This window comes from Salvia miltiorrhiza, chromosome 8 (assembly GCF_028751815.1).
Source record: "Salvia miltiorrhiza cultivar Shanhuang (shh) chromosome 8, IMPLAD_Smil_shh, whole genome shotgun sequence".
NCBI classification, from domain to species: domain Eukaryota; kingdom Viridiplantae; phylum Streptophyta; class Magnoliopsida; order Lamiales; family Lamiaceae; genus Salvia; species Salvia miltiorrhiza.
The window spans coordinates 14389000-14403237 of record NC_080394.1 but is presented as its reverse complement, the minus strand read 5'-3'; the positions used below and the strand labels follow the sequence as shown (position 1 = coordinate 14403237).

The following is a 14238-nucleotide window of genomic DNA, read 5'->3' as shown; positions in this document are numbered from 1 at the left end:
GCTGCTGCACATCGACGGTAACATTCCTTGGTATGCTGATTTGGTTAATTTTCTAACTGCTGGAGTTTTTCCTAAGGGAATAGAGACAACCCGTAAGAATAAGTTGAGGAGCCAAGCAAAATACTTCATATGGGATGATCCTTATTTGTGGAAGACCTGTGCGGATCAAGTGATACGACGTTGCATCCCTGATGAGGAGATTCATTCCATTTTGAATTTTTGCCATGCTCATGCTTGTGGAGGTCACTTTGGTCCCAAACGAACAGCACGTAAGATTCTTGATTGTGGTTTTTATTGGGAAACTATTTTTAAGGATTCTTACAATTTCTACAAAAATTGTGACAAGTGCCAAAGAACAGGTAATATCTCTTCTCGCAATGAAATGCCTCAAGTCCCTATTTTGGTTTGTGAAATCTTTGACGTTTGGGGAATGGATTTTATGGGACCGTTTCCTAGTTCTTTTGGAAATTCTTACATTCTTTTGGCTGTTGATTATGTTTCGAAGTGGGTGGAAGTGAAGGCCACCCGCACTAATGACTCTAAAGTTGTTGCAGGGTTCCTTAAAGCTAATATTTTTAACAGATTTGGAGTGCCCCGTGCCATCATTAGCGATCAAGGAACTCATTTTTGCAACCGCACTTTGGAAGCATTTTTCAAGAAATATGGAGTCCATCATCGAGTTGCCACGGCATATCATCCACAATCCAACGGTCAGGCTGAAGTTTCTAACCGAGAAATCAAGAGCATCCTTGAGAAAACAGTCAACCCGAGACGAAAGGATTGGAGTTTGAGACTGGACGATGCAGTGTGGGCATACCGCACTGCTTTCAAGTCACCGATTGGTATGTCTCCATACCGGCTGATTTTTGGGAAGCAATGTCATCTACCTGTTGAGATGGAGCATAAAGCTTTTTGGGCCGTGAAGGAATTCTGTTTAGATGAGAAAATCGTTGGCAAAGAGAGGCAATTCCAACTGCAAGAATTAGAGGAGATTCGATTGGAGGCGTATGATCATGCAAGTCGTTACAAGGAACGAACCAAATTTCTACATGACAAATACATTCGAAGGAAATCCTTTGAAGTTGGGCAAAAGGTTCTCTTGTTTAACGCACGCTTAAGGATTATGCCAGGAAAATTGAAATCTCGTTGGTTGGGCCCGTTTGAAGTTGTTAGTGTGAGTCCTCATGGAGCTGTGGAAATCCAAAGCCTCGAAACACGAAAGTGTTTTAAGGTTAATGGACAATTACTCAAGCCATACTATGCTGGAGTCGAGATGGAGTCGTTCAATGCGCTCAGCCTGACGTCTCCAACCATTGTCTAAGGATTTTTGAACTTCTTTTCTGTCCAGCCAGGGACGTTAAATAAAGGCGCTCATCGGGAGGCAACCCGATTTTTCTTGCCCTTGTTTTGTTTATTTTCGTTTTTTTTTTCTCTTTTAAAAAAAATAATAAAAAAAATAAAAAAAGAAGAAAAATGTTGTTTTGTTTATTTTCGTTTTTTTTTCTATTAAAAAAAAAACTTGGGGTGTGTTTTGGTCAATTTCGCAGGTTTGGGGGTTGCCCTCCAGTTTCTGAAAAGTTGGGGGCCAAGGTGCAAATTCTGGAACTAGGATTTTTGACTAAAGTCAAAATTCCCTCAATTTGGTTTCCCCAAACACCACCCCCTCCATACCACCGCCTGCTGCCAGTTCCTCCCTCAGCCGCGCGTCACCAGTTTTAGCGCCGCAGAACACCACCAGAACACCATCGTGCCACTCCTTTCTCCTTCATCTCCGGTGACCCATTCCTCATCGCCGGAATCTTCAGCCTCCTCATCCACCTACATGATTCCAATTCAGGGAAGTTTCTTCCTTTTTGCTTTTCGTTTTTGAAGCTTCCGTTTTCTTTTTAGTTGTTTGCTGTTGTTTCTGTTTTGGTCTGTCCTACTCTCACACAATGAGGACATTGTGTTGTCCAAGTGTGGGGGGGTGTCTTTGTTCTTTGTTTGTTTGTTTTTGCTTTTTTTTGCTCTGTTGGTCTGTTGGTTTGGTCTTCGAGTCAGTTTCGAGTCCTTTGGCAATGTTATGATGGATGATGTGAAGAGTTGAAATTAGGATATTGGATTTGGTATGATAGGCTGTTGCTCTTGTGATGGAATTATGCATATGTTTGTAGGTGTTCTTGTATGAGAAAAACGTGCAAAATTTGATCAAAATACTTGAAGCCTACTAAATTGTGAGGATTGAGCCTTAATGAGCACACATGACTAGCTCCAATTGTTTCTTTGATGAGTGATTGATTCGAACTTCTATGCTAAATTTCTGGTTTGCCCTGTTGCCATAGTCAAGACTGAGTTTGAGAATTTAATGCATGAAAATGATTAAGGCATTTAGGAATAACCATTATTTTGGCCTGAACATATTATCCGAACCTTCACTATTCCCTTAGTGAGCCCGTTTGTTCCTAATTTGCTCCTGTTTTGTTTGATTAAAAGCCACATATATTGAGCCTTAGCCTATTTTAGCCTGCTTTTGTCCCTTGAAAACATGTGAATGCATTAGGTTATGACGAGATGGGAGATGAGTACTCCTATCATTTTAGTGTGTTGAGTGATGGTTCATTGATTCTATGGGGATATATATGCAGTTGAAAAAAAAAAAAGAGAAAGAAAGAAAAAAGTGCAAAAGTGCAAAGGAAATAAAGGGCCTATTGTGTATACATTCATTCATGTTTATGCCCTATATGTATATGTTAGAGTTGATGCATATTTTTTGAGGATTGTGGATATGTTGAGGAGCTACTCTAGAGTTTTATTGATGGAAGGTATGGTGTGTTGCATGTTTTCAGTCATATATTGAGCCTTTTTTATCCCTTTTCCTTGTTTATCCCACCTATACGCACCCAAGCCCCATTACAACCAAAATGCAAGACCTTTTAATTTGTGCATTGGTTCCATATTTTGGTGGAGATAGTGACATAAGGGCAAGCTGTGTTTGAAGGCATAAAGTTGTGAATTGTGTGAATCTATTCTGTCCATATTTATCTTTTGAGAGAAATTGAGTGAACTTGGTGAGGCAGGATTGAATTTGCACAATTTTGACTTGAATGAAGAACATGGCATAATTTTTTGAGCAAGAGCATGGTTAGTTGTTTGTGGATGATTGTATCTTGATCAAGACTTTGAATATTATCTATCATATTGTTGTCAAAGCTTTGTTTTCGTTGTTTTGAGTCTTGTTTTGTTCCTTCTCTGTCGTTTTGTTCTTTTTGGTGCTCGAGGGCGAGCTTTGTTTAAGTGTGGGGGGATTTGATTGGGCGTATTTATACGCATTTATTTGAGGGATTTTAGTATGTTTTCAATGCTTAATTCGTGTTAAATATCATCTTTTGGATATGGATTATGGTCTTATGTGAATTTTGATGGTATTTAATAGGTTTTGAAGAAAAGACATGATTTTGAGAAGAATTTTGAAGCTTGAAGTGGTAGAGAATGAAGGCTGTGCGGACAAGGATTAATGGGCTGGATCTTTGATTATTATTAGCTGATCATATTTAAATTGTTTTGGGATTGGGAATAGTTCCAAATTTGGACCTTTGCGCCACTTTTCCCTATTAGCTTTTAATTAGATTAGTTGTGGGCTTTACGTCATTTTTGACTAGTTGCCTAATTAGACTTGTTTTAGTTGCCTTATTAGACTAAGGTTTTGATTATTTTCTTAGTATATATATTAGTATTCAGCACACTTTGTTTGGAGACATATCATATATTCATACACCAACTTTTGAGAGCAGCAACTGCGATTTTGGAGTTCTTCCAATCAAGTTTTATTTCTTTCATCATTCTTTGCAATTTATTCTTTTTATTTATTTCTTTTGTTATTTAATTATTATGTTTTCTAGCTAAATTCGTTTATTCCGGCATTGATTAGGGAAGCACTAGCAAAATTATTCTGTGAGATCTAATTGTTCTTATACTTTATTTTTATGCTTGCATCTGCGATTCTCCATGTTTAATGATATTAATTGTTTTAATCCATTAGATAGTTGCAAATATTTATTGGGTTAGAATTAATTATATAGCCAATTGAACCGGCCATCCGTAATTGTGGTTTAGGTTTGATTAGTGGTAAATTGACTCATCAGGGTTAAGGGAAAAGCAGTCTTAATTCAATAATCCTGCGTCAGAGTTTATTGGTTTTGAATCGGGTTTCTCTAAATATTAATGCTGTCGGCTCATTAAACCTATAGAGCGTCTCTTACGGTTGTCAGTCGATTATGGTAGTAATTAGTGAAGCGTCTTCCTGATTATCGAATAATTAAGGAGAAATAAGATCACGTCAGAAGCGTCTTCGGTGGTTATAACTGGTTTGTTTGCATGATTTAAAGTTATCTTTGCATCGATGATCGGAATAATTGAGCTAGGGTGGACTTAATTGATTGCTGGAATTCTTTTATTAATTGTTGGAATTTTTATTCATCTTTTAGTTAATTGGAAAAATTGGTTTATTCGGATTTTATTTATTTAATTTTAAGTTTAGTATTTTCTATATTTTCTTCTCAAAATTTCGTGGTTACTTTGCAGACTTTAATTGGAGAAATTATCGCCAGTCCCTTGGGAGACGATTTTGCTTACTGCTGTCTGCGCAGTGTGGGCATACCGGCTGACTGCTGGATATTTTTGGTGTAAAACGACGCACCATGCTCTCACGGTAGCCTACCCCTATATATATATATATATATATATATAATTCTAAAAAAATATTAAAATAGTGTGTGCGTATATTGGCTAATGGTAATGTAGTTAGTGCCCAAAGCTTGATGCCTTGATTCGAATCTATCGTAACGCGGTATTTAAATTTCTTTATTCGTTTGTTCATTTATAAAAAAAAGATATTAAAGTATTTTATAGGAGTGAGTAGAATATTCGAAATTGAATAACAGATCGATTCAACCAAAAATATGAAAATTTGGTTCGATTTTTTGGTACAGTTTGGTTTTTTTTAAATCAATTTTTTGATTTGGGTTGATTTGAAAGTTGAATTATATATAAATAATATATATATATATATATATATATATATATAGGGGCGCGCTCCAGTGAGATCCCCTATTTTTCGTGAAACACTAGGACAATGAATAAGACATATAATACTAATGAACAAAACTTATACCTAACGAACAAGATGTATATACTGGTGAAAAACAAAATTTTAAAAATTGTTAATGTATAAGACATATATACTAATGAACAAGACAGTATATGCTGATGAACAATGCAGTATATACTAATGAATAATAAAATTTAAAATATTTTGCTCCCTCCAGGATTCGAACCCTGCAAAAAAAAATTCTCCCTCCAGATACAATATCAGCCATATGATTGATAAAATAAACGCACCAGATCGTACCCTAGATCTTACTAAAATTAGGGGGTCTCATTGGAGCGGCCCCCTATATATATATATATATATATATATATATATATATATATATATATATATATATATATATATAATATTAATTTTCTAGTTTTAATTTTAGTATATAATTTTCTAAATCTTAATTTGTACAATATTAATTTTTACTCTATTTTTTTCAAATTTTCAGTTTTTCTATTTTTGTTCAATTTTTCGGTTCAATTCAATTTTAATTTTAAAAAAATTGGATAAATTTGTTCTGATTTGCACGAATAATTTGATTTTAACAAAAAATCAAATTGAAAACCAGATGTCACCCGCAATACTTTACTTAAGTTCTTCCTCATAATGCATAACTAAGTTCATCATTAAATTGATAGTAGCCAACAAAAATGGATAACATAGAGCATCAGAAATTAAATAATTAGTTATACAGAAGTAAACGCATTTTGAACTCGTTAATTTATTTAAATCTAGGGAAAAATAGAAAAATAAAAAAATCATACACAAACTAGGGCTACAAATGAACATAGCTACTCACAAGTTACTTGATACTCGGTTCGAAGAAAGCTCGATTCCATAGTAAATGAGCTAAGTTCGAGTTTGACAACACTCGGCATATTGAGCTCGCAAACATATTCGGATTCGATTATTCGCGAAAATGTTTGCGAATCTATTCATGAACCTTCTATCGAGTTAGTGCACGAACCTTGAAAGAGTCAAGTTTGAGTAGTATATTAATTAAGATCAAAAACACATTTTGACCTTTTATCAAGTTTTTCTTAATTTTTTATAGAGTTCAAGTTTGAGCTTGAATATCATGTATACGAATATTTAACAAGTCAAGCTCAAGTATAAATTCAAGTTCATAATTATCGAGTATCATATGAATCGAGTTCGAACTCGATAAGTGAATTACTAATAGAATTCAATTAATAAAACAAAAGCTCGAATCGAGCACTCAAATATTTAAATATACAGAACTCAAACTTGTTAATATTTAGCTCAACTTTATTAGTTTATAGCCCTCAAACGACAGCTCATTTACGATTGTTATTGATTTTGGACCATATTTTTCAATTTACTTCATTTGATTGGCTAGAAATTATCACTGACAGAAAGTGAAGGCAACATAGGAGGGCCCCAAATGAAAGCCCATTTTAATTTTATTTTTTTTGTTTTGCCCCTAACCCTGATGGGCTGATATCAAGACAAAAAGCAACACAAACTCCTCAAAATTACTTTTAAGATAAACTAAATAAATGGTAACATAAAAATCAAGTAAAATTGTTGAATACATTGAAGTAATAAATTCAGCCTAAAAATATTATTCACACGATGTACTTTGAATTGTTGGGACTTGGATTATGAGATTTTGCTGTTACGGATACCAAAATGTAATACTACTACCCAAAAGCAAACAAAAAATGAACAAAAATACTACTTCTACTCAAAATCACTCTGTTTTTCTGCTGTTTATATTTTTAAAAATTTTAAAAAAGAAACGAAAGAAAAACAGAACACCACAACTTATATATGATTCAAAATTAAGGATTTTAAGAATTTTTAGTCTAGGTAAGCTCACTTAGATTCAAAATTTATCGATAAACGTATTAATTTGCAGTAATTTGCTTGGAAGCGGTAACAACCATTAATCAGAAATCAATTACTCTTCAATTTAGCAGCACAAGATAATGGCTTGAACGCAATCCTATCATTTATTAACCGTGATTGTCGCTAAAGTAACAATTAACAAAGGAATAAGACCAAAATCACTATTATAAAACTAAAAAAGGCTAAAGAAAGAAAAGAGTGAAAGATAAAGATACGATGACAGAAAACGAACCAAGTTAAAAAGGTGAATCTCTTTCATTATCAATTGATTTATAGAAAATGAAGTGACTATCATATCACGGAGAAATAAAAAAGTGATTGTGACAAAATTTGCTGGAAAGGCATCAGATTTATATCTGTAAAAGGTGAAATCCAAGTCACTGAAAATGAAGGAGCATATGGCCAACTATTCTTGCCTTCACATACAAAGGCAGAGCACAAAACCAAATTAAACAACAATGAGAAAAACTGTTATAACAAGAAGCATAGCAGCACAGCAAAGTCTGTGTGGAGAAAAGCTACTTCGTTTCTCAGCCTTGCTGTGACCATTGTAATACACATATTCAAGATTCAAGAAACAGCCCATATAAAACTTCCAATTTAGTCAATGTATGATAAACATGTTAATCAAAACATCAATAAGAATTATGTGGCTGTGATTTTCTTCTAAAAATCGAAGCCTAGAGCTAGCATCATCAACTGCTCAACACCATTTTCCAAGATTTTGGCTATCTTCATCCAAAAATATCAAAACTGCCTAAAGAATATTCATAAAAAGAAAAAAAAAACCAATATGGCTTCACTAACCATCTAGTCCATTACAACAAGACCTAAACAAATTTCATAGAAACCAAAAAACGAGATGCTAACCCTAATCTAACTACTCTAAATAAATCAACAAAAATAAGTCGGAAAAAAGAAGAAGCCCAAATGCTGCAACGCTGTAGGGAAAACTAGTGACCACTATCCTAGCCTATATCCACAAGACACATTGACTGGCATCCCTTCTCCCTCCGGCCCCTGCTTCTGCTTTCTCATCTCAACCACCTTCCGATGAGAATTTGAGTGCAGCACACTGGAGAAAGTCGGGCTACTCGCTGGGCGGTACTCAGGCAGCAGGCGGCCTGACTTGTAACGCACCCCACAAGCGTTGCAGAGGGTTTTGGGGCCCATGGGGCCAGCCCGCCACTGAGGTGTCTTCTCAGCATGGCAATGCAAGCACCTCCTTCCCATACCAGCGCCGCTACTCGTGATGGTTGGCAACGGTGGCAACGTGAAGGATACTTCCTTCTTGCTCTTGACGCTAACGGGATTCAACCACAAGGATTGCTGGCTTGGCAGATCACCATATCCACCTCGTCTTCTTCTCCTCTTGCTCCGGGCACGAACCGGGTAGTTCGTGGGAACCTTGAGGCTGTTGCAGCAGCTGGCGATGGAGCCGCCATTGCTGTTGCTGTTGCTGTGACTACTGCTGCTGCTGTTCTCAAGCACGGATACGGGGCTCTGGTGGTTCATCACGAGCTCCGGATTGTCGGCCAAAATGCCGAAGCACGTCTCCACCGAGGGGAAGGCGTCCTTGTTCGATAGCCATTCCAACTCCTCCTCCTCCACGAATTCCTGAAACAGCAATGAGGCCATGATCAATCGCAACTCACTACTTGAAGAATTTCTTCGATCAATGCGTGTTAGTCACACATATTACAGCTTTATGACCCCCCCAATTTGTTGGACTAGGCTAATCAATCATGGCTCATTTCAAATTCGAATTAGTTTTGCCTCCAATGTTTTTCAAAATTGGGGAAAGAGAATATATATTCCAAGACAATGAAACGGGCCAAATTTTGAGGGAATAATTTCAGAGGGACAAAAATGTCTTTGCAAATAGGAGAAATTGCAAAATTGAATATATTTGATTTGCTTGGGCCAATTAAGGGGCAAGTGAGGCAGTATGTCCACATTATCACAATTTCACAAAGTCTTGAAAATGACTGATTTTAAGCATTTAAATTTTTACAGCTCATTCACGTCGTGATGAACGATGCTGCATTGACAAAGACGCGTCCAATAACTTTTCGAGTTCCAAAAATACCCCCATCCACGACCTAGGGTTTCTAAGGGCAAAACCGTCCACACATACAAAGCCACGGTATTCACATATTTATGCAAAGAGGGGAAACGTGCTGGCAAATTTGACTCGAACGGCGAGTCAACTCAGAATCGCCGGCCGAGTCACCCCGGTTCTACCGACTCAGTACGGAGAAACACCCAGAACCGGCCGAGTCACAGCGAGACTCGGTCAACAGACTAGTCACACACATAGCAGGGTGGAACTTACATGATATGGTCCGCTCAGCGCCCCACGGCCAAAAGCCGCCGCCGCCGCTGCCGCCGGGTTCGGAGTTTCCAAGGAGGAAGAAGAGGCGGAGGCGCCTTTGAAAATGGTGAGGTCCTTTTCTTCGCCTTCACCTTCGAGGTTGAAGTTCAAAAGGTCGTCCTCATCTACGGTGAAACACGCACCCACCCTGTCCAAAATCTCCATTGTTTTTTTTTCGTTCGAGTTTTGGTTTGAGAATTCAGAGAGAGAGAGAGAGATAGAGCAAGAAACGTTAGGTTGGAGGGGGAGAGAGAAGACTCTCTTTTTCCTCTCCTTTTCCTATTGGGAGTGTGATATAATTATCGAAGGGTCTTGAATTCAACGAGGCGATTGTATTTTTTATTTTTCTTATTTTGATTTTTGATTTCGTTCATTGTATTGTAATGCTATCGGAGGAGTTATACCCTGTTTATCGGTCTACAGGATTTCCTTTACGCGTTTTCTATTTGTTTTACAATTACTGCTTCAATCTGGTGGGCCCCAGCCACAACTAGGTTTTTTATGTTTATTCAAAAAATTCAAAATCTGGATTACAAATTCGGGGTTGTATTAGCCTCCTAAACAAATTAAATAGTTTTACTTGATTCTGTATTTAATTTGAAATTTTGATTTTGTTTTTAAAATTATTCAATTCAATTTAATATAAATATTCAACTCGACTCAATTAATGTTTAAGTATAAATAAATTATGATATTTAATTTGATTCGATATTTGTATATATTTAATTTTGATTAAATATTTAAATAATATATATAAGAATTATGAGAATATAATACTGTAATTGATAAGTTTAACCAAGGAAAATGTAAAGAAATATACGTAATGAAAAATGCTTGATATTTTAAAAGTAAGACTTCACAATTCCTTAAAATCAGAATTCAGAATTTTAAGGTGAAGTTATTTTTGCATCACAAGCTATATTTGTTCACTACGATCGAAAGCAAATCAAATAATTCATATTTGATGCCATATTCGAATTATGATTATATCTATATTTGAAAAATATTTGAATCGAATTCGAATACAAATATTTAATTTGATTCAATTAATATCAAATATAAATACAAAATTACAATATTAGATTAGATTCCACTCTAAATGAAATTATTTATCAACGTAAGATGGAACGTCGTTCGTTTGTTTATTTGGAAAATCGAGTAAATTGTGAGAAAAGCCGATATTTTAGTAAGTAATTAAAGTTTTAGATGCGAGTCTCTCAATGATCTTTTGCTTCTCTAGTAAGGTGAGTAAAACGTTAAAAGGAAAAAGACTCGGTACACTTTTGATTCATTTGAAAACACAAATATAGGAATACAATTTAGATAGAATAGCAATATTCTAAGTTATCGTGTGAAAATATACTAAAAAAATTAACGTCTGTAAAAAGTTAATGTCATACTTAAACTGTAATAAGTATAAATATTTATACAAAATATATAGTAGAACTTTCATAATTTTAGTACTATAAAAAATCTCTTTTAACTTAATTGAAAATTTAAGATCCATCAATAATTAATTTCTATAAATTCAGATAAATATAAACAATAAACAATCCTTCTAAATAGAAGTTCGATGTATTTTATACACAACTCTTATAGTTTTATCTATCATTTTTTTCTTCTTGAAAGTCAAAAACATAATAACGAATTACTCCATTCATTCGTGATAAAACATTGTATTTTTCCTTTTTGAAACATTTATAAAAAAATTTGTATTCTATTTTTGGACTTTACTCAATTAATCTTTATTTTTCACATTTCCCCATTCTCAATATAAATTAAAATAAGTAAACAACACATTATTAGTTATTCCGTCCCTTTATGTTGTCCCAAAATTTTTGGACACGAGAATTAAGAAGAATATGTAATTTAATTAAAAGTTGTGTGATCAACATCTTTTGAAGGGTTAATTATTACTCATTTTTTATGAAATTGTGACAATAAAAATAATAGGACAACCCAAAATGGTAAGTGTGATAACAATAATAGGACGGAGAGAGTGTAAAATTATTTATATTAATTTCTTTTAATTTTATCAAATATTAAATTAAATTCATATAAAATATTAAATTTTTGGTTGATCTCTTCCGATCTCGTTCCACTACTATTCCTTGGCGATTCTTCAGTAGATGGAGGAAGATTCTTCAGGGCATTATTGGGTTGCACATTATGATCACCCATATTTTTCGTGAGGGGAACCGTGTTGCTGATTTTTTGGCTTCCTCGGTGCCTGGGGAGGGTTTATGGCCTTTTGCTATTCCTGAGATCCTGCAGCTGGTTCGAGATGACAGGCGGATACTCCCTTATGTTTGGATTGTGGACTAGGCGTCCTAGCTTCGTTTGGGCGCTCCTCCTTTCAAGGTGGTCTCCTTATGCTCTTCTCCTTTGTTTTGTTTGTTTTTGCTTCTTTCTTGCTTGTGTGTTTGGTGGGGTGGCTGATTCTCCTGTCTTGATTATTTGCTGGTTGTCGGGTACTCCATTCTTGTTGAGGACGGTTCCTCGGTTGATTATGGGGCTGTGTTTGGTTTGGTTTGTTATCCTCTTCTCGTTTGGTTTTTGCTGCCTGGTTTGTGCTACCAGTTTAATATTTTGGGTGCAACACCTTGGTGAGCAATTTTCGGAAGTGATTTGTACAGTTGATATTATGGGGAGTGTTTTCATTGCATTGCCTAATATCTTTCTCCGGTGTTGTTTACTTGGTTATAGTGGTTTGATTGCTCTAGGTCTCTGCTCCTCTGATAGTGTTCTTAATCATGAGCATGGAAAACCACGCGGGAACATTTTGGAAATCATCCAAAAGTGTAGATCTCGTGAAGTTGACCTCTGTTGTGAGCTTTTTTGGAACTTTTTTGTGCTACTTGATAAGGGGTTGAGACTGATTGTAAAGGCAATGCTTTAGAAAACTCTCTCATAACGGAGAATAGGGTCTAAGCGGATGGAATTGTATCAGCTTGTTGTTGTTCCTTAAAGCCTTAACTTTGCGCACCTTCCAGTGTTTGTGATTTCTCGAGAGACTTGGATGGGTAGGCGTATTGTGTTTGGGGTGTAGTTTCTTCTGCGTTCCTCCTGGGCTCTTATGGATGTTACCTGAGAATTGGCTCTTGATCAGGTTTGGGGGGTTCTTTCGCCTGGCCTTTGGGGGTTTGGTTGGCCTTGTTTTGTGTGTTGTTACGCTTGCTTTGTCTTCTGGCTTGCTCTTTTGGTGTTTGGTTGGCCTTGCAGGTGGTTGGTGTTTCTGTTGCTGGATTCTTTCTCTGGATCCGGATGCTCTAGCCTTGCCATTTTTGTGGTTCCATGGGAGTGTTTTCTCTGTTTGGCCGCTTTTGTTCTCTCTTGTTGTAGTTCTTTTTGTCTATTGGTTTTCGGTGGGCCGGGTCTCCTAAGAGCGATGGTTCGACCGGAGCCTATAAGGTGGCTACCTTCCGCTCACTGTAAGTTCCTTTTTTCTTTGTTGTTTTGTTCTTTTGCTATTTTTAGACAAACTCTCTTTTTCCTCCTTAAGGGTTCCTGTTTTTGGGTTTCCTTTAAGAGGTTTTAATGAGGCCTATCCCTCAATTGCGTTTGTGCTCTCTTGGGTTTAGGTCTTCTTTTTCGTTTTTTAACAAAATTTCGATTTCAGCAAAACATCATTTTAGTCCAAGAAAAAGAGTCTCACTTAACTTTCACATTCTACCTTATATATCATATATTGTATTTATTTTATTTTTTGTACTAATATTATTTATACAAATTATATATTTAGCATAGTTATAAGGGACGGAGTAATTATTAGCGACCAAATTTAATTAGAACTCCGCTGCTTAAACAGCGAAAGTAGTGCACCGAACCATCCGTGTGCGCGACTACATTGTACAGAAATTTGTGTAATGTAAATGGTTTTGAAACGGAGGGCAATATGGTCAGATCAGGTGAGTTCCTTAGGCGTTAGTTTACACGGGCGGCTCAAGCAACACGTCATTGAACCAATGACGATGTGCAACGTGTCCAGTCAACTTTGAAATGAAAATGTTTGACTACCCCGGAAGTCCACGTGGCAGTGAATAAAAGCTGCCAAATTCGTTGTAATAAGATCTTTCTTTCTATGTTCTGTACCTTCATTAGCACTTAAAGGCTTGTTTGGTGTCGTAGTTGGCAATTTACTTTTCTTTTTCCATTTTCTCAATATTTCTGCTCTCGTGGTTAATAATCTTTTTTAGGTGTATCGTCTCTAAAAACATATACTCTATTTATCTCATTTCAATAGATCAAATTATCTTGTTTTAATAAATCACTATTTAAAATAAAAAATCAATGCATAATAAACATATCTACACACTCATTAATATTACATGAAATGTAATTGTGCCACGTAAATAATTATCTTATTTTTTCATTTAAAAATAATATTTTTTTCTCTCTCTCTCTCTTACTTTTTCTGATAAATATACACCAAAAAAAGTTAATTATTCTCTATTATTTTATTATGAATTATGTTTCCGTGTCCAAACCTTATGATATAAAATGGGATGAAGTGAATATTTTGCAAATTTATATAGAGAATAAATTAAGGACACTGACAATAATATATTGCAAAATCAACGACCTATTTTTTATATAAACAAAATGTGTCAACAAGTAAATCATCTAGATTTATCGTGCATTTATCAAAATTGTTTACTTTTACAAACATATATTCAAACTATTCAATTTTAAGTAAAGGGTCAAAAATATCTTTAGATTTAACAAAACTTGCATAGAAATCAATCGACCGGCCAGTAATTACTTGGTTTGTTCGCCGATAAAAAATATTTCATCAGTTATTGTCAAAATATCATTAATTTTCACGTAAAAATTGGTCAAAATCAACGATTTTTTT

The 14238-nt window shown here is 35.4% G+C and overlaps 1 protein-coding gene across 1 annotated transcript; it reads right to left on the bottom strand.

Moving 5' to 3' along the window:
• Nucleotides 1-7721: 7721 nt before the first annotated feature.
• Nucleotides 7722-9811, bottom strand: LOC131001261 (GATA transcription factor 1-like). The gene is made up of 2 exons (XM_057927600.1): nucleotides 9345-9811; nucleotides 7722-8626 (listed from the first exon to the last, which is right to left on the bottom strand). Exons 1-2 carry the CDS (start codon nucleotides 9546-9548, stop codon nucleotides 7973-7975), a joined length of 858 nt encoding a protein of 285 aa, XP_057783583.1. The 5' UTR covers nucleotides 9549-9811; the 3' UTR covers nucleotides 7722-7972.
• Nucleotides 9812-14238: the final 4427 nt, after the last annotated feature.